At 40.5% G+C, this 23,105-nt stretch overlaps 1 protein-coding gene across 10 annotated transcripts in view; it reads left to right on the top strand.

Annotated features, from left to right (window-relative positions):
• AMBRA1 (autophagy and beclin 1 regulator 1) overlaps positions 1 to 23,105 on the top strand; it is a 171,896-nt gene that overhangs the window by 9,338 nt on the left and 139,453 nt on the right. For 5 of the 10 annotated variants that reach the window (XM_027581235.1, XM_027581228.1, XM_027581238.1 and 2 more), the window contains exons 2-5: positions 19,847 to 20,100; positions 20,469 to 20,527; positions 21,023 to 21,206; positions 21,836 to 22,008. In XM_027581235.1, the coding sequence (XP_027437036.1) occupies positions 19,966 to 20,100; positions 20,469 to 20,527; positions 21,023 to 21,206; positions 21,836 to 22,008 (551 nt within the window). In that variant the 5' untranslated portion in view covers positions 19,847 to 19,965. Of the gene's footprint in view, positions 1 to 9,839; positions 9,918 to 19,846; positions 20,101 to 20,468; positions 20,528 to 21,022; positions 21,207 to 21,835; positions 22,009 to 23,105 lie in introns of those variants that run through there. The other 5 variants (XM_027581232.1, XM_027581236.1, XM_027581233.1 and 2 more) reach the window with 2 other exon arrangements.

Below are 23,105 nucleotides of genomic sequence, written 5' to 3'. Positions count from 1 at the left end.
GTCTAATAGGCTATACTGAGATAATATTAAACATTTTTGCTACCAGTCTACCTGGAATTTTATATGATGACTTCCTGGGAAGGGCTAAACATTTTATGGATATTGTCCTCATTAGTTCTTCTAGCATTCTTTTTTTTTTTTAAAGATTTTATTTGTTTATTTATTTGACAGAGAGCGAGAGAGGGAACACAAGCAAGGGGGAGTGTGAGAGGGAGAAGCAGGCTTCCCACTGAGCAGGGAGCCTGATATGGGGCTCGATCCCAGGACCCTGGGATCATGATCTGAGCCGAAGGCAGACCCTCAATGGCTGAGCCACCCAAGCGCCCCTCTTCTGGCATTTCTTTTTTTTTTTTTTTTATTGAGGTAAAATTCACATAACAGAAAATTAACCATTTTATTTTTTAAATTTATTTTTATTATTTTTTTAAGGATTTTATTTATTTGAGAGAGAGAGAGAGTACACACACTCATGTGAGTGGGGGAAGGAAGGGCCGAGGAAGGGCGAGAGGCAGAGAATCTCAAGCAGACTCCCCAGGGGAGTGGGAGGACGTGGGGCTCAGTCTCACCACCCTGAGATCATGACCTGAACTGAAACCAAGAGTTAGATGCTTCACCGACTGAGCCAACCAGCGCCCCACCAAAATTAACCATTTTAAAGTGAACAATTCAGTGGTGTTTAGTACATTCACAGTGTTGTGAAACCACCACCTCCATAGTTCCAAAACATTTTGATTATTCCAGAGTAAAACCTGTTCCCAGGTTATGCAGTTTCTTTTCATTTCCCTCCTTCCACCAGCCCTGGAAACCAGCAATCTGGTTGATTGATCTATTCTGGCTCTCTCATATAAATGGAATCATAGGGGCGCCTGGGTGGCTCAGTGGTTAAGCATCTGCCTTCGGCTCAGGTCCTGATCCCAGGATCCTGGGATTGAGCCCTATATCGGGCTCCCTGCTCCGCGGGAAGCCTGCTTCTCCCTCTCCCACTCCCCATGCTTGTGTTCCCTCTCTCACTGTCTCTCTCCCTGACAAATAAATAAACAAAATCTTTAAAAAAAGAAATGGAATCATAACAGTACGTAACCTTTTGTGTATGTATATACCAATAATCTGTCCATTTATCCACTGATGAACATTTGGACTGTTTCAACCTTTTGGATATCGTTAATAGAGCTACTGTAAACATGCATGTATGAGTACTTGTTTTCAGTCGTTTTGGGTATCTGCATAGGAGTGTAATTGCAGGGCTATCTGGTAATGTATTATTGTTGTGATTCTTCCCAGATCATAGGGATCAAGCCAACATCTGCAGCTTCCACAGAGTGTGTGATTTGAGAGTTGTTAGCCGGGCTTAGATTGGGATTGAGAATGTCTTTCCTTTATGTTTAACTTTTTGAGGAACTGAATTCTCCTAACATAACTGGTTTTATTATTTGCATTTTACTGATGGGGTAATTGAGGTACAGCATCTGCATGGTTTTAACTTCCTATCTTCAGAGCAAGTTGGTGATGGAACTGGGAATTTAAGACTCTTAATCATGTTCTTTGTCTAAGATGACCCATTTAAAGCCATGTTGCATTTACATGAAGCTTTTTAAAATGGGCTTCCTATATTTTATAATCTCTTGAAGGGATATTGTTCAGGTGGTATTAAGCAGATGTTCTTTTTCCATAGAAGACAAGAGGGAATGTGTTTTAATTGCTGCGGAAGGGATATAGATTACAAATTAGAAAGAATTTCCTGACAAGATACTGGAATATTACCAAGGAAGGTTGTGAAATATCTTCTTCAAAGACTTAGTAACTATCTTTCTAGGATGATTTAGGTGTGGACTTGTTAAGGAATTAGGGAGGTGAGAAAGATGACTTGCTGTGGTCCCTGGTAACCCCAGGACATAGTTGTTTGATGGTTATTCAAAACAGTATCTCTGGCATTGTAATGAGTATATTTTCATTTTCTTTATGAAGAAATAATCAATAGAGAGTAGGTAAATTGCTCAAGGTCTTCTGGTAAAATGGAAGGTTAGCATTCTGAATCTTTTTGGCTCCTGGATTGAATGCTCAAGGATGTGTTTTTTATTGTAAACAAGTCTTTTCAGGGCAGTGTGATGTATTATTGTTGTGATTCTTCCTAAACCATAGGGATCAAAGCCAACATCTGCAGCTTCCATAGAGTGTGTGATTTGAGAGTTGTTGGCTGGGTTTAGATTAGGACTGAGAATCTTTTCCTGTAAAAATTGGTTTGGTCTCCTGTTATTCATGTAGCAATGGGAACACATTATCAATAACAGACTAAGGTAATAGATTCTTAATGACTCTTTAGGAAGGACCAGGTTAAAATTCCTTAGGTGAAGGTGCACATGACATACGTATATTTTTGTTTTGTAGTATTTGGAGAAAAAGAAGCCCAGAAGATGGGCAAATGAACATTAGATTCTGTTGTAGAACATATAAACATAAAAATACTCATTAAATGCAGTATTAAGTTGCCAGTTTAAATGCTCAGCTCAGGAAATGCCAAAGTTAAGGTACTGAGAATGTTAACACATTCACCAGACACTTAGAGTTTACATTAAAGTATCTCATAAGGGATCTCTTGTCTATTATCAAAATCATGGTTTGAGGTGCATGGGTCATTGACTGACTGGGAAGCTAACCTGGGAGGGGGTATTACCTTGCTAGGTAGGTTTAATGGATTTATTATGTTCATTTTAGTTGAGCTATGGGAGCATTTACTTGTTCACGTCTCTGCTACCAAAAATATCGAATATATTTATTGAGATTTCTTGAATTGGCAACAACTTTTACCTCTGCAGCATAAAAGAGAGGGGAGCCAACTTTTGAATACTTACCATGTACTGGGAATTTTGTATTTGTTTCTCCTTGTAATATTCATAACAAACCTATAAAGTGAGTGGTGATATCTCTATTGTAAAGGACAGGAAAAAGTGAAACTTTTTCTTTCCAAAGGTTGTACACATGGTAAATGGCAAAGCTGAGATGGAGAAGTTAGAGTCTTCTGTTTTAAATTAGTGTTTTTCTTTTTTTTTATACTATCATTTCTTTTTTAAATTTAATTAATTATTTTTTTTAAAGTAGGCTTGGGGTGCCTGGGTGGCTCTGTCAGTTGAGCATCTGACACTTGGTTTTGGCTCAGGTCATGATATAGCAGCCATGATGGGGCTCCATGCTTAGCTAGGGAGTCTACTTGAAGATTCTCTCCTCTGCCTCTCCCCCTGCTTGCACATGCACACCTGCCCCTCCTCGAATAAATACATCTTTAATAAAAAAAAAATAATAAAGTAGGCTCCTTGCCCAACATGGAACTTGTACTCACAACCCCGAGACCCAGAGTCCCATGTTCTACTGACTGAGCCAGCCAGGTGCCCCAAGTTAATGTTTTTCAAACTGTGTTCTTTGGAGGTGCCTAAGGGGTGGCTGTGAGAGTTGGGAAGAGCTTTGGTTCTCCCACTCTGCTTAAACCAGAGCAGCTCAACTTTGATCTCTTATATTTTAGTGTTTTCACAAAAGATTGCATTTGGAAAAAGGGTATCTGTTTCTTAAAGAAAAGAAAGAAAACCTGGAAGACCACTGAAGAATCATGAAAGAAAATAGGGGCGCCTGGGTGGCTCAGTCGTTAAACCTCTACCTTCGGCTCAGGTCATGATCCCAGGGTCCTGGGATCGAGCCCCGCATCGGGCTCCCTGCTTCACGGGAAACTTGCTTCTCCCTCTCCCACTCCCCCTGCTTGTGTTCTTTCTCTTGCTGTGTCTCTCTCTGTCAAATAAATAAATAAAATCTTAAAAAAAAATTAGTGAAAATAACCTGAAGATTGAAAAGATGGCTAAATTTTAACTGCCAGCCAGGAAATTATATCAAAATTTGAAGTGATTTGTTGTCCCAGCCACATGTGCAGTGTAGTTATTCTGTCCTTGGGGGGGAGTGTAGGATAGTGGGAAAAGAGCCTGCACTCTAGAGTTGGAATTCTGGCTCAGCCCCTGGGGTAGCCATGGGGTTTGGGGATACTTACATAAACCTGGTGCACACAAAGATACAGTGGGGTGATAACACCTGTCTTTCAAGGGTGGTTCTAAGGATCAGAAATAACATGCAAGGTGCCTGGCTCATAGTGGATACCCCTAAAATACTAGTTGTTGGTAAGATGATGATGATGATGTTGATGGCTTTTTTTTTATAGAGTGTATTAATATTTCACCCCCAAATGCCTGAAGAGCTTCTTCCATATCAAAGATAGGCTGTCCTTTACCTCTGTATGTACCACATCATGGTGTTTAGCATGTTAGTTTTTTTTTTTTTTTATTTTTATTTATTTGACAGAGACACAGCGAGAGAGGGAACACAAGCAGGGGGAGTGGGAGAGGGAGAAGCCAGCTTCCTGCGGAGCAGGGAGACTGATGTGGGGCTCAATCCAGGACCCTGGGATCATGACCTGAGACGAAGGCAGACACTTAACGACTGAGCCACCCGGGCGCCCCAGCATGTTAGTTTTTGATAGTCTTTAAACTGTTTATTCATGTCTGCATCTATTGACAAAAAGAGAAAAACCAGGGGCACCTGGGTGACTCAATCAATAAAGCGTCTGCTTTCCCCTCAGGTTGTGACCCTGGGGTCCTTGGATTGAGCCCTGTGTGGTCGTCGTCCGGCTCCCTGCTCAGTGGGGAGTCTGCTTCTCCCTCTCCCTCTACCCCTCACCCTGCTCATGCTCGAGCTCATGAGCTCTCTCTCTCTCAGATAAATAAATCTTAAAAGAAAAAAAAAGAAGAGAAAATCTTTACTTCATTAAGTTCATTTTTATTGGACTTAAGAGAAAGAAGCAGTGGTGGAAAGGAATCCCATACAATGAATTGAGAAACCTGGGCTTTTGTCTCAGAGCTACTCTTAGTAAGTCTTGTAACAATGGACAGGTGAATTTAACTTTCTAAGATGTTATGTTCAAAACGACGTCTGAGTCACTTTTAACTCTGTACATCCATGATTTGACCAAAAAGATTAAAGATACTTTATTTTCATTGTCAAAATTAATTAATTTTTTTTTTTTTAAGTAGGCTCATGCCCAGCTTAGAGCCCAGTGCAGGGCTTGAACTCATGACTCCGAGATCAAGACCTGAGCTGAGATCAAGAGTCAGACACTTAACTGTCTGAGCTGCTCAGGCACCCCTCATTGCCAAATTTTTTAAAAATTACAGCATTATTTTTGGAGAAGGAGCTTTATTGCTGGCATGAGCTGGCAAGCTTTTGTTCATACTTGTTGAGTGTGCTCAGGGCAGTGTTTTGTATAGAAGGACATTGTGTATCAGGGAAGAATTGAAACTAAGAACAGTTGTAAGGAAGCTAATGTGAGAGATTATCATTTGCTTTTGGATGGATAGCTGGATTCTTCAAACCCATAGCACTTTGTACTTCCTTGTGGGTAGTTCTTGCCACATTTCAGTATGGGGGCTATATAGTTACAGTGTACTGTGGTTGTAGACTCCGCACTAGACTGAAAGCTCTTTGAGGTTGGAGACCTATTCTGGTTTTTGTTTTGTTTTATTTAACCTCTCTGTCCTTGTCACCTACAGTAGGGCTGGGCATATTGTATAGTTTCCCCAAAGTATGCTAAATGGAAAAAAAAGTTGGATCAGAGTCAGCAGACATATGTGGAAAATGGCATCTGCCTAAATACATGTGTTGAATTTATTGACTCTCTTCTGTTGGCATGTGATAATATAGAAAAACCTGTTAAAGTGGGAAGAGCAGTAGTTTTATAGCTTTGAACACCAACTTTATCATGTACTCACTGATCATGGGCAAGCTATTTCATATTGAGCCAGGTTTTTGTCTATAAAAGGGGAGAGGGATAGAAGGGGGCTTTAGAGATAGATTATGTAAAATATTAGCACTCAATAATAGTGGTAGTAGTTATTACAAAAATGGATGTTTTAAAAAAATTACCAACAATACATTTTGCTTCTCCTTGAAGGAGGAATCTGTTTTCAGGAAGTTTGCTGTGTCTTGAGTATGTGGGAGAATTATCCCCTCTAGCAATTTTCTGCTGAAAAGAAATCTTTTAGCATTTCTTCCTCTCTGGGCCTACAGGATAGTTCCATGGAGGAGGCATAGAGGGGGTTGGGATCCTAGAACAGCTGCTGAAGACCTTGCATTTGTGCAGTCTCTCCTATATTGTACTCTCTTGTTCATTCTCACTAAATGCGCTGACTCAGCTACTAGACATTAGCATGGTAAACATTTGTCAGATTTGTCCCAGTCAGAAAATATTCCGTACCTGCCATTCTGCTTGGTACTTAAAGATTTTTTTTAAACGCTGTACGATACAGTGATAATAGGTGAAGTAGAAAGGTTGCAGGGTAGTATGTAGTTTACATAATCCAATTTTGATACAGAAAAAAAGAACTGCCAGATGTTTATATAAGCAGTGAGTTTGCATTGATATCTCAGGAGGGTAGGAATGGGAGGGATTGGGAGGGAAAGTGTGACCAGACTATTGTTTTACTTGTTACAAGGAGTGTTACCTTTTTTAAAAAAAAAATTATTTATTTATTATTATTTTTAGATTTTATTATTGACACAGAGAGAGAGCGAGCACCAGCGGGGGAAGGGGCAGAGGGAGAGGGAGAAGCAAACTCCCTGCCAAGCAGGGAGCCCGATGTGGGACTCAATCCTAGGATCCTGGGATCATGACCTGAGCTGAAGGCAGATGCTTAACCAACTGAGCCACCCAGGTGCCCCCTGCCTTTTTTAAACTTTTTATTTTGACATAACTGTAAATACACAGGCAGTTGTAAGAAATAATAGTGAGTGTGTGAGAGAGAGATCATGTATACCCTTTACCCAGCTTCCCCCAATGGTAAAATGTTAGAAAACCATAATACACTATCACAACCAGGATATTGCAATTGATACAGTCAAGATACTGAACATTTCCATCACTACAAGGATCTCAGCTGATGCCCTTTTATAGCCATGCCCATCCCCCAAATCACATGTGGTGCACTTAACTCATTTACCTTGATTTCTGGTGCTTTGCTCTAGAATCAAAGCAATAATAATAACACTATAGTTTTCCTTGTCTCTTTCATCTGATGATCTTCTCTCACTATTATTTCTTACAACTGCGTGTAGATCTACAATTATCTCAAAATAAAATGTTTAATTTAAAATTATAAATATTGGGCGCCTGGGTGGATCAGTCGTTAAGCGTCTGCCTTCGGCTCAGGTCATGATCCCAGGGTCCTGGGATCGAGCCCCACATCGGGCTCCCTGCTCAGCGGGAACCCTGCTTCTCCCTCTCCCACTCCCCCTGCTTGTGTTCCTGCTCTTGCTGTCTCTCTCTCTCTCTGTCAAATAAATAAATAAATAAAATCTTTAAAAAAATAAAATAAAATAAAATTATAAATATTAATTAACACAACCCTCTAGGAGGCAAGTAATGGTTAGCTCTGGTGAGGTCAGCCCCTTTTATGGATAGGTAGGTTGAGGCACGGATGTCCTGGAATTTGCCTAAGGGTATAGCATGAGTGAGTCACTGTGTTCTGACTCACATTCACTTGAATTTATTCATTCTCTCTCTCTCCTGAATCAACCGTTTATAATTATGACCTTCTAGGTGTGAGGACACGAAAAAAAGGAATTTTTTCTGTATCTGAGGTTTAATGCCTATTCTATAGAAGCAGTGTGTATTGTGGCTAGAGCATGGACTTTGGCAACTGATTCGATTTTTGAATCTTTCCTCCACATAGGCAAATCATTTAACCTCTCCAAGCCTCAGTTTTGGGACTTGTGAAATGCGGATAATGATAGTACCTATCTTCAGAGAGTTCTTGTGAGAAATAAATGAGATAATATATGGAAAAGTGGGCAGCACTGCCAGGTGTGTAGCAAATGTTCAATGAATGTTACATAAAAGTATTGCTTTAAATATGTTATTTTTTTTAAAGATATTATTTAATTATTTATTTGACAGAGAGGCAGAGAGCACAGGTAGGCAGAGGGAAAGGGAGAAGCAGGCTTTCCGCTGAGCAGGGAGCCCGATGTGGGGCTCGATCCCAGGATCCTGGGATCATGACCTGAGCCGAAGGCGGTCGCTTAACCGACTGAGCCACCCAGGCGCCCCTAAATATATGTTATTTTTGCCACTTGTGTTTATCAGCTGGCAATAATTCAATAAATATTGGGATTTTTCTGCCACGTACTTACAAGGTTTTAAGATCACTGTTTACTTTTGGGACGTCTGCCTTCGGCTCAGGTCGTGATCCCAGGATCCTGGGATCAAGCCCAGCGTCGGGCTCCCTGCTTAGTGGGGAGTCGGCTTCTTCCCCTCTCTCTGTCCCTTCCCCCCCACTTGTGCACTCATTCTCTCTCTCAAATAAATAAATAAAATCTTTTTAAAAAAAGATCACTGTTTACTCTTGAGGTAAGGATGCTTTCAAATTTAGTCATATATAATTACTTAAAAATAGGAAGTAATGGGCGCCTGGGTGGCTCAGTTGGTTAAGCGACTGCCTTCGGCTCAGGTCATGATCCTGGAGTCCCGGGATCGAGTCCCACATTGGGCTCCCTGCTCAGCGGGGGGTCTGCTTCTCCCTCTGACCCTCTTTCCTCTCATGCTCTCTGTCTCTCATTCTCTCTCTCAAATAAATAAATAAAATCTTTAAAAAAAATAGGAAGTAATGTTGGGTTATATTTATTGTATTAATTTATATGAAAATATTTTAAGATTTCTCCTGACTTATTCATATTTTCTCAGGTTCATTCATAGAAAAATGGAAAGTGATTCACAGCTATTGATTTCCTCCCTTTAATCTGACCCCCAAAAAACATTAATTTCCATATTTTCTTCCTAGCATGAAAGTATCCTGATTTTTTTTTTAAGATTTATTAATTTATTAGAGAGAGAGAAGGAGTGCAGGGGTGGGGGATGGACAGAGGGAGAGGGAGAGAGAATCCTCAAGCAGGCTCCTTGCTGAGCGTGGGGCTTGATCCCAGGACCCTGAGATCATGACCTGAGCTGAAATCAGGAGCCGGCTGCCCAGCTGATGGATCCACCCAGGTACCCTGAAAGTATCCTCAATTTTTAGTTACATAATCACAGAAGCTTCTTGAGGGCAGGAATGTTCTTGTTCAGTAGAGTATCCTCAGTGCTTAGAATAGTGCTGAGTACATGGTAGATGTTCAATAAATGTTTCTTGGCTGTCGTTACTTTTGTATCCTTCTCCTCCCCTTAAGTGTTTTTATTGGGAAAGTTGGGGAAATGGAATCCAGGTTCTAGTCAAAGCTTAAAATGGCTAGGTTCTTAAATCCAGTGACTTATTTTGATTGGCTGAGAAATATGATTGGCAAGATGGACGAGCAGCCAGACCTTTTAGCATAAGAGCTCTACATTTAATAATTTGACTTCTTCTTTTCCTGAAGCCTTGAGGGAAATTTTTTCTTTCCCTATTCTAGTCAGCCAAGAACCTGACCTGGGCTGACTCTAACATTGGAGAACACTGAACACAGTATCTGCTGAGCCAGGGACTGGGAGTCAAGCCCGTTCCGATGCTATCTGAAGGAAAAGCCCGAATTCAAATCCTGCTTTGGCTACCGACTCATTTTGCAAACCTAGATGCATTTCTTAACCTCTTCCAGGTTTTATTTTTCTTAACTAATCTCATCTCAATAATCTCCGTACTCTCGTCTGTCCGGGGGCTTGTGAGGATTCTTGGGGTGATGTTCTCACAGCATCTTCCACTACTGTTGCTGTGGCTCCAGAGGTTTCCAGGAATGCTGGGGGGCAGTGTGTTACTCCTGGGAGGAGAGTCACAGTCATCTTTTTCCCAAAGACTGCAGAAAACAAAGATGCCACCCTTCATGATTTGAAATCGGCTCTACTTCAAACTCCTAATGTTGGTGGATGAAAGGTATGTTTTTGCCAAAGTCATGCGGCCTGTTTGCCTGAGGCAGCAGGGGTCAGTTCCACAGTTCTGGGGTTAAGCTGTTTTTGCCTCTGTGAAATTTCTTCCATCAAAAGCTACTTTTTTTTCCTTTGCTTACTAATGGAAGATCTCTTGCCATTTTTGTGCATTTAAGGGTAACCTTCCTGGCTTCTTGATTCTGTTGATAGCTTGGGCCTCAAAAATTGAGCTTCACTTTCGTCTTGGTTCCATGGTTTCCTCTTTGCTCTTCCTTATGTTTCCAGGGGTTCTCGTATTCTCAGTGCACATCTTCCCCAGAATAGTTTGCAGATAAAACTTCATTTCTTTTTTTGTTATCCTTCTGAGGTAAGTGGCAATAAGAAAGATTGTCAGTCTCAAATTTGGGACTTAACGGCTTTCTGTTTCCAGTTTTGTTTTGTTTTGTTTAAAGATTTTATTTATTTATTTGACAGAGAGATCGCGAGAGCAGGAACACAAGCAGGGGTGGTGGGAGAGGGAGAAGCAGGCTTCTTGTGGAGCAGGGAGCCCGACGCAGGGCTTGATCCCAGGACCCCAGGATCATGACCTGAGCCGAAGGCAGACGCTTAACGACTGAGCCACCCAGGCGCCCTCTGTTTCCAGTTTTGATCACACTTTGTGTTCAAGTACAAACTCTGCTGTGTTTCAGACATTAGGTTACATCGTTGTGAGTTACTTTTGGAAGCCCTAGTAAGCAAACTCTGTAGCAGAAAATCTAGTGTTTTTTCCTCCTCTTTGTTGTAATAACAGTAATTAGAATTTAGTTTTGTGTCTTTGAAGTATTTTGTAAAGCTGTTAGCCTATTTGTGATATACAAATAGAGGTATGCCTTATTCTGAGTTATATGAAAAACATTGGGGGTGATGGTGGATATGAGAACAAAAAAGAGGTCATATTGCTTGCTCTTGATAAACTTGGGGTGACCACTTTTGTACCAGGTACTCGCTTCATTATTACCTCTTAGCCTGACATTCTAGATGGAGACAATTGTATTTTGGAATATTTGTAATTCTGAACATAAATGTTGTGCATATCTGCAGTAGGAATGCATGTTCTAATTATTAGCATTTTATTTCTGGGCTTTTGGCTTTTTATAAAGGGTCTGTGTATAATTTTGATTGTATTGGTTTTGATTCTCTCAAATTATTTGCTTCCAGTTTGTCAGGTGATTAGAGGTACTCTCTGATTCTGCTTCATGGCTCCTCTGATTTCCTTTGCACTCTCTCAGAACTGTGAGTGCCAAGCTTCTTTGTGCGAACTCCCATTGGTTGTGTACTATCCTTATTGTTGGTTCTTAACTTGGCTTTTACTTCCAAAAGTAGTAACTCTGCCTTGAATTTTTTGTAACTCATTTCTTCTCATATACTCCAAGGACATTATTCCTTTAAGGTACAAAAAGGGTGTGATTACTTTCAGTTTGTACATGGAGAAAAATGAAATTCAGCACCAGTGTGATTTGTAAAAGATTATATAACAACTCAGTGGTACAAATCAGTCATTGAAGCTTCTTACCTCTTCGTCTTATCTTTACCCATTAAATCACATCACTTTTATATCTGGCACTTTGAAGCCTCAAAGATGAAACATCTCATATTCCCTTCCCTGCTCTCAGACTATCCACTGCCTCTGTACTTTGTTCTAAGTATGCTGTCTTTCAAATATGAAGCTGCCAGGCCTGGAACTGACACATCATCCCTTCAGCCACATTCTGTGTTCAGAGTAAGTCACCAGGTCAGCCTGTATTCATGGGGTGAGAAATATGTTATCTCTCAATGGGTGGGGCAGTATGGGAGTAGGGTAGGACAGAAATGATGGCAACTGTCTTCGGAGAGAATCTAGCACAGGATGGTAAACTAAGTTAGTGATAGAGCCTCTGGGAACTAACTCTGGCAGTGCAGGGAGGTCAAGAGCACTTGCGCCTGCCTCGTGGGTGACAAAGGGTTGGCATGAGACTACGCGTAAGAGTCCCCTTCTTTTCTGAGATGTGTTTATGTTGTAGTCCATGTTTGACAAAAGAGTATGCACAGGTTTGACAGAGTATGCATAGTCACATCTGCTGATTAATTTTTTCAAGATCTGTGTTCTCTCCTAGCAGCCAGACAGAAGTCAGTGTACTGTGGCATCTATCTCTATTTCCTATTGAGAAGTAATTTTTCTTATTTGATGGAGTTGGTAGTTGCTTGGGTAAATACATAGTAGCTGAATGTCATGATAAAGTCTCATATGATACTTTATCAAATTCAGAGTTACTTCTGGTCAAAGGGTTTATAGTCACCTTTTTCTCTCAAAAACTGTATATTGCTGTAAAGGAAGGAGTGAGAATTTTTTTCATTTTTCCTTAATGTCATTCATTCATTTCTTTGCGGAAAGGAACATTACAAATATAAGACAAGCAGATTTCCAGTTGATATTGTTAAGACAGTGAAACATTTATTGAGGGCCTAATACATGTGAGGGTAGTAAATGACATAGAAGAGAGACTGAATAGGAGGTTGTATCTCAGGCACGATGGAGTTTTCTGTAGTAATTAAGTATCCAGATTCTGGAGCCAAACTGCCTGGGTTTGAATCCTGAATGCACTACTGACTGACTTGTTCCCTGGGGACCTCATGAACCCTGATAGAGGGGCCATGAGGACTGTAAATTAGTTACTTTATGTAGAGTGCTATGAACAGTGTCTGGGACATGAAAAGCACTATGAAAGTGTTAGGAATTATTTTAACCATTTCTTGTGGCTTTATTTTATTTTTTTAAAGATGTCAATACTCAGATCTTTTATGTGAAATGGTTTGGAAACTGCTGCAGTGGATAATTCCATTTTGCCTAGAAGAATGTATTAAATTTAATTTATCTGATTGTTTACAGGACTTCATGGCCTAAATTTTTTTATTTTTCTTACTGCTATTTTAATTTTAATTCTTCATTACAGAATGAAATTATTCTGGTACAAGCATTAGAATTCTAGAATAGTGAGTACTTTTCATTTGGTAAATCTTTTAATCCTCACGGCAGCCCTATCATATACATACCATTAGTGGTCACATTTTATAGATGAGGAAACTGAAGTGTAGGGAGGTTAGGTAACTCTTCTAAGAAGCCCTCTTTTACCAAGAAAATGACAGAGCTGGGATTCATTCAGCCAGTCTGATTTCAGGGCCCATATACCACTATACTGTGTCATCTCTTATCTAGAAATTATGGATAAAAAAAATATTTCTCTACCTAGATTTACCACAGTTATCACTTTGGCATATTCTAGGATATCTTTTAGAAGTCCATACACAGGACATACACAATTCAGGTAATAGTTGATGTTTTCCTGCTTCCAGGTGTGTTTGCCTTCAGAATGTGTTCCCTGGGTCTACCTGTTCTAGATTTGTGTTGCTTTGCCCCAAATTCTTTGCCTGCCTCTAAGCTCAGTCTCATCTAGCAGTCTGGCAAGAACTGTATGGTCAGGTCTGGTTGCTCACTGTGGAGCTCACATTATGGACTTGGATCCTATACAGTGTCATTTGAAGTGTTCTAAAATGTTTTGTAAAAAGTCCTATTAATGAAAACAAAGCTGCCAATTGTAGAAAACTGTGTGTATTTCCACCCACATGGAGTTTCTAAAGAGTACTGGGCTACTTTTAGGCCTCTAATTAAAGGCTTGACATTTTGTCGCTAATTTTCCAGTTGTTGGGAGAGCTTTACTTATGCAAGTAATCCTAGATTTAGTATTTAAAGAACTTTTTTTTTCAAGAGTTAACCTTGGGGGGCGCCTGGGTGGCTCAGTCGTTAAGTGTCTGCCTTCAGCTCGGGTCATGGTCCCGGGGTCCTGGGATTGAGCCCCGCATCAGGCTCCCTGCTCAGCGGGAAGCCTGCTTCTCTCACTCCCCCTGCTTGTGTTCCCGCTCTTGCTGTGTCTCTCTGTCAAACAAATAAATAAAATCTTAAAAAAAAAAAAAAATATATATATATATATATAAATAAAGAGTTAACCTTGGGGGGGGGTGCCTGGATGGCTCAGTTGTTGGGCATCTGCCTTCCGCTTGGGTCATGATCCCGGGGTCCTGGGATCGGGCCCCGCGTCAGGCTCCCTGCTCAGCGGGGAGTCTGTTTTCTCCCTCTCCCACTCCCCCTGCTTGTGTTCCCTCTCTCGCTGTGTCTGTCAGATAAGTGGATAAAATCTTAAAAAAAAAAAAAAAAGAATTAACCTTGGGATGAATCTTCTGTGTTATGGAATATATGTTGGTATTACATAATTGATCTGACTCTTAGACTTCCTACATGGTTAGTGCAGTGGAGAGAGATGCAGTTACTCAAAGAAATGAGGTGATTGTACTCCATTTTAACAGTCCCTTACAGATCTAATAGTTTTCTGATTCACACCCCTGGAATGCTATTGGAAGGGAGGATTTAGGATCTGAATTATTAGCCAAGTTGCAGATACAATTCTGAGTTGTTCTGTGTGTGTGTGTGTGTGTGTGTGTTTTAAGGTTTTATTTATTTGTCAGAGAGAGAAAGAAAACAAGCAGGAAGAGTGGCAGGCAGAGGGAGAAGCAGGCTCCTCACCGAGCAAGGAGCCTGATGTAGGACTCAGTCCCAGGACCCTGGGATCATGACCTGTGCTGAAGGCAGATGCCTAATCGACTGAGCTACCCAGGCGTCCCTGTTGGTTCTACTTTTTAATTCACTTTACTTATGGAGAGATAGCTCAGATCTCATTTTATTATTATTATTATTATTTAGAGAAGGAGAGAGAGAGAGAGAAAGGGAGGGAGAGAGAGTAGAGAAAGAGAGAATCTTAAGCAGGCTCCACAGCCAGCGCAGAGCCCGATGCAGGGCTCGATCTCACAACCCATGAGATCATGACCTGAGCTGAAATCAAGAGTCGGATACTTAATTGACTGAACCACCCAGGTGCCCCTCATTTAATTATTTTTGCCGCAGAGATAGACTTTATTTTCCTGAGTACTTTTTACTTTGTTGATGGTAATAGCCTTTGAAATGTTTCTTAGAAAAATCTGCTACTCTTGGGAATTGTTAGCATCGTGTATCTCTGGGGTTTTAGTTGGCTGTATTGTTTGGTGAAGGAGACCATGGTGAACCCCAAAGAGGATTCAGTACTAATGACAACAGTAACAGCAACGATGTTGACACTCTACCACTCTTTTCGTATTGGAGCTTCACAGCAACCTGATAAGTAGATATTGCCATTCCTGTTTTACAGAGAAGGAAACTAAGTCTCAAAGAGGTTAAGTAACTTTCCTGAAGTCCCCTAGGGAGAAGGTGGAGTAAAAAGTTCCTGGCATTAGATGATCAAATTGCTAGGAGAACCTGTAAATCCGACTTTTAGTTCCCACTGGGTTGTGGCATACTTTCTAGGTGAATTTTATTATTAGTTGTTAAATACAATTATGTCCTAGGATTAAGAAGAGAAAGTCTTTAAAAGGTGGTTTATCTTCCCATCTTTTCAGAGTGATCAGTCATGTTATGGGGGTGGGGCATGTGGAAAGTGTTATTTGTTTTATGTACACATCTCAGTTGTGTCCTTCCGGTTCTCCTTGCATAAGGCCCTTGGTGACCAAGAATTGATTCTGGGGACTGTGTAATGGCATCACAAAGACTATTCTTGGCACCCTTTGTCTCAGTCTGCTTTAAGGGACAGATTGGGAAACTTGTTTCTTCCTCCTTTTTAAAAAGAGGAATGAAAAACACACTTGACTGGCACTTCCTCCTCAGCAACAGGCCTGTCTGACTTCAGTCTGATTTAGCTCCTTTTGTTCCTTATAGAGAACAAAGTAAAATCTCTTCTCAGGTAGCTGTGAGTCTAAGTCCCTTATCCTTTGAAAGAAACAGAGCAAATATTTTTCTTCAGACAGAGGAGAAACTGTGCGATTGTTTTAGGCCCTTTGACTTCCTGGCATCAGTCCAACTTTCTCATTTGAACTTTTAGTGTGTTTAGGTCCTTGGAAATTGATAGACAAGCTCTTTGGCAAGCCTGAGCTTGAGGTTTTTAGTTTTTTTGGATAACTGATACTTGTAGCAGCTCTTTCCTCTTCCAATTCCTTTAGGAACTTTTTCGGTTGTATCACAGTTTTCTGAATCTTACAATGTTTGTGACCTATATTTCCTTCCTCTTGAGTTACACAGGTCAGGTCATTTTTTTTTTTTTTTTTGTATGAATTGGACTGCTGTTTTCACCGCATGTTAAAAGATTATAAACGGTTTAAATGTAGTTCTGTGAAAGTACTTTTATGTCACACTCTTAAGACAAGTGACCCTCAAAACTCATTTCTTCTGAACTTCTCTGTATTAGGTAAAAGAATTATGAGCTCAAAAAACAAATTAGACTCCATAAAGGCTTAAAGTGAACTAATGGGAACTGTGTTTCTAGCACCTTCCTGGTTAGTAATTATTCAGCTGTGTGGCAGTTTCACTTCCAGACTCTTGGTGCTAAACCATGAATTGTCAGGGTCACCAAGTAGATTATTTCCTCCCAGTTATTTTGTCCTTAGTTGCTTCAGAAGGTTGGCCTACAGCACGTTGACATTTTCAGTGTGTACATACTTATTCCGTGCCCTAATGAGGGATGAGAGCTCTACCATGAGGATACAGACTAGGCTTTGTTCCTTTGTCACTCCTTAGGGAACTTTGCTGTATGTGTCTAGGAACTTGGAGTTGTGTCTTTCTGTAAAATCTTTCTGACTTTCTACATTTTAATATGACAGGGAGAAAACTCCTTTCAGCACAGGCTATAAATATTTTTCCTTCTGTCTGTATTTGGATACATCTAGTTGTGTACTTTTCAGATTGCAGCCACTGTGAAATGTAAAGAGCCCATTGTTTCACTTTTTACAGTAAGTATTTATTACTTTTTAAATTTAAAAAGTGAAAAGAACACTGCCTTTTCTAATTATTAAATCACTTATAGTCCTACCAGCTTAAGACAACCATGGTTAGTATTTATATTTCTTTTGTATCATTATTTTCCAAGATATACATTATATATATACATGTATATATATTTTTTTACAAAATTGGGATCACACTGTGTATGTAATTTTGTATTCTGCTTTTTTCACTTAACAGGTATTTTTTTCACATCACTAAATGTTTTTAAAATAAACTTCGAATAGGTAATACATTTCAAAAAAAAAGACACAAAATGAAAATATTTGAGAAGTCTTGCTTCCATCTTTGTCTCCGTTTGTCTTGTCCCTTCAGTCCCTAATGAGTGACCATTTAATTTCTTCTCTTACTCAAAAGGTAGCATTACTATACGTAGTGCTCTGTACTTTGCTTTTCCCCTCTCTTCACAATATTTTATCTTGGAGACCTCTTGTTGTCAGTACCCAGAGAATCTTCCTTACCATAGATTAGTCATCTAGTCCCCTTTTTACATAGACACTTGGGTTGTCCTGAGTTTGTACTATTACAAACAATAAGACAAAAGTAGTAATTAAAGGGAGAAAAAACCCACTTACTCTGCTTCAGTTTTTAAGGCAAAGTTCTTTCCGAAGGAATGCCAGCTAATAAATGTAGAAGTAATGATGGAATTGGAAAAATCAACATTTTTTCAGCCCCTAAATGAAATAATTCAGGAAGGAATCATCAGTGACTGCTAAACTATTAAGCAAAAAGTTGAGAAGGAGCAGGATATTCACTTGATGCCAAATATTAGCCACAGATTGCTAATTGTAAAGGGGGGATTATACCTTTATAGAGAGCTCTTTCAATTACAAACTCAACCAAGTAGTCATATTTTGCCAAATGATCACATAATTTACCATGTAAGTGGGACAGCCTGACAATATGTGCCACCTGCTGTGCTGCATCGTGAGGTACATACATAGCATCACCTGTGAGACATTCTTGCCAGAAACTACTCAACCTAAATCTAATCAGTGTTTTAGACCTAACCTTCTGTTTATAGGAAATGTAAGGGATAGAGAGGTAAGCTAAATGACACTGTGAAGAGACAAACAGACAAAACTAAGGTGTAAGACATTGTCCAAGTCACGTGTCCTGGGCTTTAAAAAAGCTTGTGTTGGGGGCATGTGGGTGACTCTTGATTTCAGCTCAGGTCATGATCTCAGGGTCATGAGATCAAGCCTTGCGCATTGGGCTCTGAGATGAGGGTGGAGCCCACTTAAGATGCTCTCTCTCTTGGGGCGCCTGGGTAGCTCAGTCATTGGGCTTCTGCCTTCAGCTTAGGTCATGATCCCTCGGTCCTGGGACCGAACCCCTCATTGGGCTCCCTGCTCAGTGGGGAGCCTGTTTCTCTCTTTGCCTGCTGCTCTGCCTGCTTGTGCTCTCTCTCTGTCAAATAAATAAATGTAATCTTAAAAAAAAAAAGATTCTCTCTCTCCCCCTGCTGCTCCCCCTCTAAAAAAAAAAATAGGCTTATGTCGTAAATAAGTAAATATAAAACCAACCAAAGCAAAACTTGGAGGCCATTCTAGGGTAAAAGAGACTAAAGAGACATGACATCCAAATTCATTGCTTGAGTTTTGGTTGGATTCTTGTTTTGTTTTGTTTTGTAAGCCAACTATTAAAGACATTTTTTAGACAGTTGGGGACATTTGAATGAGGACTGAATATTAGATGATAATCAGTGTACTTACTGGTATTGTGGTAATGAAGTCAAACGTCCTTATTCCTAGCAGATGCACAATGAGGGATATAGGGTTAAAGCATCTTGAAACCTGATGAAATGCTTCAGAAAAAAGTAAAAAAACAACACAAATGTAGTGTGTTCATAGAGCCAGATAAAGCAAATGTGACAAAATATTAACAATTCTTGAGTCTAAGTCATGAATAGTGTGTTTATTGTACTGTTTTTTCAACTTTTCTGCACATTTGAAATTTTTCATAACAGTTGAAACAGTGCTATAGTGAATAACATTTTACATGTATTTTTCTGAAATGCCATTTTATTGGGTTGCATATTCCATTGTATAGAGGAACCACAATTCGTTAATTGTTGCATGTGTGTATATTTTGCTGCTGGTTGACATTTTAGTTGAATTTTTATTTTTTGATAGTTTTATGCCCTTATGGCTTGTGGTGGATGAGAAAAAGGAATTAAATTTTTTTATTCTCTTTCATCCTCTCTCTCTCTCTGCTAGTCTGGAACTTTAGTGGAGAAGAGAAAAAGAGAGTGAGAAAGCTACCCCCAAAGTAGTCCTTATGTACATGCTTTTAGGTAGGAGATAGAGTTGAAGCTATTGCATAAGAACCAGACTTTGGGGCGCCTGGGTGGCTCGGTAGGTTAAGCATTGACTCTTGGTTTCGGCGCAGGTCATGATCTCAGGGTTGTGAGTTCAAGCCCCGCGTTGGGCTCCGTGCTAGGCATACAGTCTGTTTAAGATTCTCTCTCTCTCCGCCCTAAAAAAAAAAAGAGAGAGCTAGAACTCAAATAATAACCTTTTAAAATTGGTTACCTGTTCTTTGGCTTGGAGGCTGCCCAAGTGATAAGGAGGGGGGCTGGTGGCTAGGGAGGCAATGTGGTGCAGAAGGGAGGGCAGGTGCTGTGTTGTGTTTTGTTTTTGACAGGTTTTTAGAATTTTATTAGTAACAAAAGTTCTTCCTGCCTGATAAAATAATAAGAGTAACTGCTTTAGAGAATGATCTATTCTTTAGATATAAGGCTGAGCTACTGAGGATATGAGAAGAATTTAATGATGAAATATTTTTGTTACCGTATATGTTAACTAACTAGAACTTAAAAAAAAAACTTGGAAAAAAACATGAAATATTTTTGGAAGAAAAGTTTTGGGAGGAGGGTCCTTCTGAGAGCATGTCATTAAATATGAAAAAATACTTAGCTATTTGAGCTAGAATCGTATTTGCAGTGGCAGGCTCTCTGATTGCGGAACAGATGTTCTTTGACTTTAATGTCCATCTTTTAGATTTCCATGAAGACAACTTACAAGGACCTGAATGGCTTCATTTTAGCTGCTTCAGCTTGTGGAGCTATTGCTCGCTCCTTCTCTTCCTGTGCCTGGTGTGACAGTGGCTGCTGAGCGCCATGAAGGTGGTTCCAGAGAAGAATGCTGTCCGGATACTCTGGGGGCGAGAACGGGGCACTCGGGCCTTTGGAGCACAACGGCTTCTGCAGGAGCTAGTGGAAGATAAAACTCGGTGGATGAAATGGGAGGGCAAGGTAGGAAAAACAGATATTTTTGACATTGGATTTGTAGGGGTGACCATAGAATGGGGTTTTAGAATGGGCTAATGATGTACAGTGGGGTATAATTTATTTTGTGTGAGGGAATTGATATATCTAACTTAACGGAGTTTTAAAAATAAATTTGGAAGAATTTATGGGCTAGAAATATCTTTTCCCTTTAGAGCTAGACATTTTTCTTAAAGGTATTTTGGATTTCTTTCTCTCAACTTGTGGCTTGATCATTGTCTCCAGTTTTTTAGCTTATACTGAATACTAATCTACAGTGGCTTGTGTGCTTTTGAGATAGAGTGAGCCATAGTTTATAAATAATGTATCTTAACTTTTTTTGGTTCGTTTTTCAGAGAGTAGAACTGCCGGATAGTCCACGCTCTACCTTCTTACTGGCCTTCAGCCCAGACAGGTACCTGGTGCTTATCTATAACTTAAGACTTGGTACAGCTTTGCTTTCTGTATATTGGCCCGAGCTTGGTAACATCCCTAAGGGTTCTTTGAAGCTTTGCATGAACAGAGCTTTGCCGGAAGGGGAAAGAAAGTAGATGAGCAGTGCTAACCATAGAAATAATGGGGATAAGCAAAGGAAACAATGGACCTTGAGCATCCAAACTTGGAAAGTTTCTCTATTACTATCCTTTGCCGGTGTGATATAGGCCACTGATGGCATGATTATTTTTCCAGCTGGGAGAAAATAGTCTCTGAAGGGGATCTGTGTCATTTGGGGACAGTGTAGAGAAGCCAAAGCTTTTAAAGATCAGAATACTTCTGTTGTTTGTGATACCTAAGGTGTAGTTTTTCAACACTGGGGTGGGGAATATTCGAAAGCTGATTATCCAGAACTGATAAAGTTTGTTACCCTCCTCTACGCTTCACATTCATTTCCTACTCTTTGCTTCCCTAGGACTCTGTTGGCCTCCACCCACGTGAACCATAATATCTATATTACGGAGGTGAAGACTGGCAAGTGTGTTCATTCTTTGATTGGACACCGCCGTACTCCGTGGTGTGTCACTTTTCATCCCACCATCTCAGGCCTTATTGCTTCTGGCTGCCTAGATGGGGAGGTCAGGATTTGGGATTTGCATGTAAGTATTTCCATTTCTTTGGTATTCTAAATGCAGAGAGTTGTTTACCATTGAGTTCTTAACTGGAGGAGAGACTAGCCAGGTTCTTAGGACTATCTCTGAGTAAGTGGTAGTCGTTGCCCACTTAAATAAGGGGAAGTCTAGTCCCTATTCCTCCATTCTAAGATGAACACCCTATTTAACTATTCTTCCATCTGCCCATTGTGACATAGTATAGGAGGTTCTAAAATATGTTCAGGATAGATACTTTTTTTTTAGAGCAAGGATTGTACTGTATTCTGATCATGATTGCCAAAGCAGTATGCTTCTTGTCCTGATGACTTGCTAGTGGGTTGTTGTGCACCATGTCATGCACCAAGCATGCGTTTTCACAGGCTTCAGAAGCAGGAACTATGTGGATGCTCATTGCTTTGGATTGTAGATGCCTTGGCAAACTGAGCTGACAGTAATAATTTTCTGATAAATTGGTGACACTGCCAGATCACTGATTTTCTACATTTTACAGTGGACATATTTAAAGTAGGCCCTATAAGTAGTCATTTTACCTTAAATGGTCCTTTCTTGAAATTGACATCCCAGTCTGCTGCCAGTTTGTAACCTGAGAATATTTGGGATTGGTTCATTTATAGGGTGGCAGTGAAAGCTGGTTCACAGACAGCAACAATGCCATTGCTTCTCTGGCTTTCCACCCTACGGCTCAGCTCCTGTTGATTGCCACTGCCAATGAGATCCACTTCTGGGATTGGAGTCGGCGGGAGCCCTTTGCTGTGGTGAAGACAGCTAGCGAGATGGAACGGGTCCGGTGAGTGCTCTGCCCACCAGCAATGTCTGGCATAGGACTAACATGGCAGAGAACATTTACGCTTGCTGTCACCTCAGGAAGCAGTTTGCTGTACCTGCTCAGAGCAGGTGGTTATCTGTACAGCTCTTCTGACTTTTTTTTTTTTTTTAAGATTTTATTGATTTATTTGAGAGAGAGACAGAGATAGTGAGAAGAGAGCATGAGTGGGGAGGAGAGGGAGAAGCAGGCTCCTGCTGAGCAGGGAGCCCCGTGCGGGGCTCAATCCCAGGACCCTGGGATCATGACCTATGCCGAAGGCAAATGCCCAACTGACTGAGCCACCCGGGTGCCCCACTCCGACTTTTTAAGCTGCTGGCCAATCAGTAGTTCATTTTAGCTGTTTTTTTTTTTTAAAGATTTATTTATTTATTTTGAGAGAGTGAGAATGAGAGAGAGAGAGTACATGAGAGGTGGGAGGGTTAGAGGGAGAAGCAGGCTCCTTGCTGAGCAGGGAGCCCGATGCAGACTCGATTCCGGGACTCTAGGATCATGCCCTGAGCCGAAGGCAGTCACTTAACCGACTGAGCCACCCAGGCGCCCTCATTTTAGCTGTTTCTGATTGGGTCTCATCTTCTGGTCTCTGTAGACCAGGGTTGTTAGAATGTCTTTTAGGTTCAAAACTATCTGGGTTTGGGGTAAGGCCCTTTTTTGGGAAACCTGTTCAGGTGGAGGTTAACTTGGTGGGAAGTTGCTAACATCAGTTATTTGTGTTTATCAAACTGGAAAATGGAGATGTCAGGCGTATCAAATCTGCTAATTGATATTTAGCCCTCGAGATCAAAACACACATTGCCTGAATTAAAGTTGATGCACTGGTTTTCTTTAGTCCTCTTGGTATTGAGGTTGGATATAAGAAAGTTTTCTAGTCTCAGCTATGTTACTTGATGCTGAGACTGTTCATTGTCACCAGAACTCCTGCTTCTTGCCAGTGTAGCTGCTTCATGAAGGAAGAACTAACTAACCCTGTGGCAGGGTATGGGAGTGTGCTATGCTTTACTGTTATGATAGGCTCTTTGCTATGAACAAGCGTGTGTTTGATGCAGCTGCTTCTTGGTACT

Source organism: Zalophus californianus, chromosome 11 (assembly GCF_009762305.2).
Source record: "Zalophus californianus isolate mZalCal1 chromosome 11, mZalCal1.pri.v2, whole genome shotgun sequence".
NCBI lineage: Eukaryota > Metazoa > Chordata > Mammalia > Carnivora > Otariidae > Zalophus > Zalophus californianus.
The sequence above is the reverse complement of the archived record's forward strand: the minus strand, read 5'-3'. Positions and strand labels throughout refer to the sequence as shown.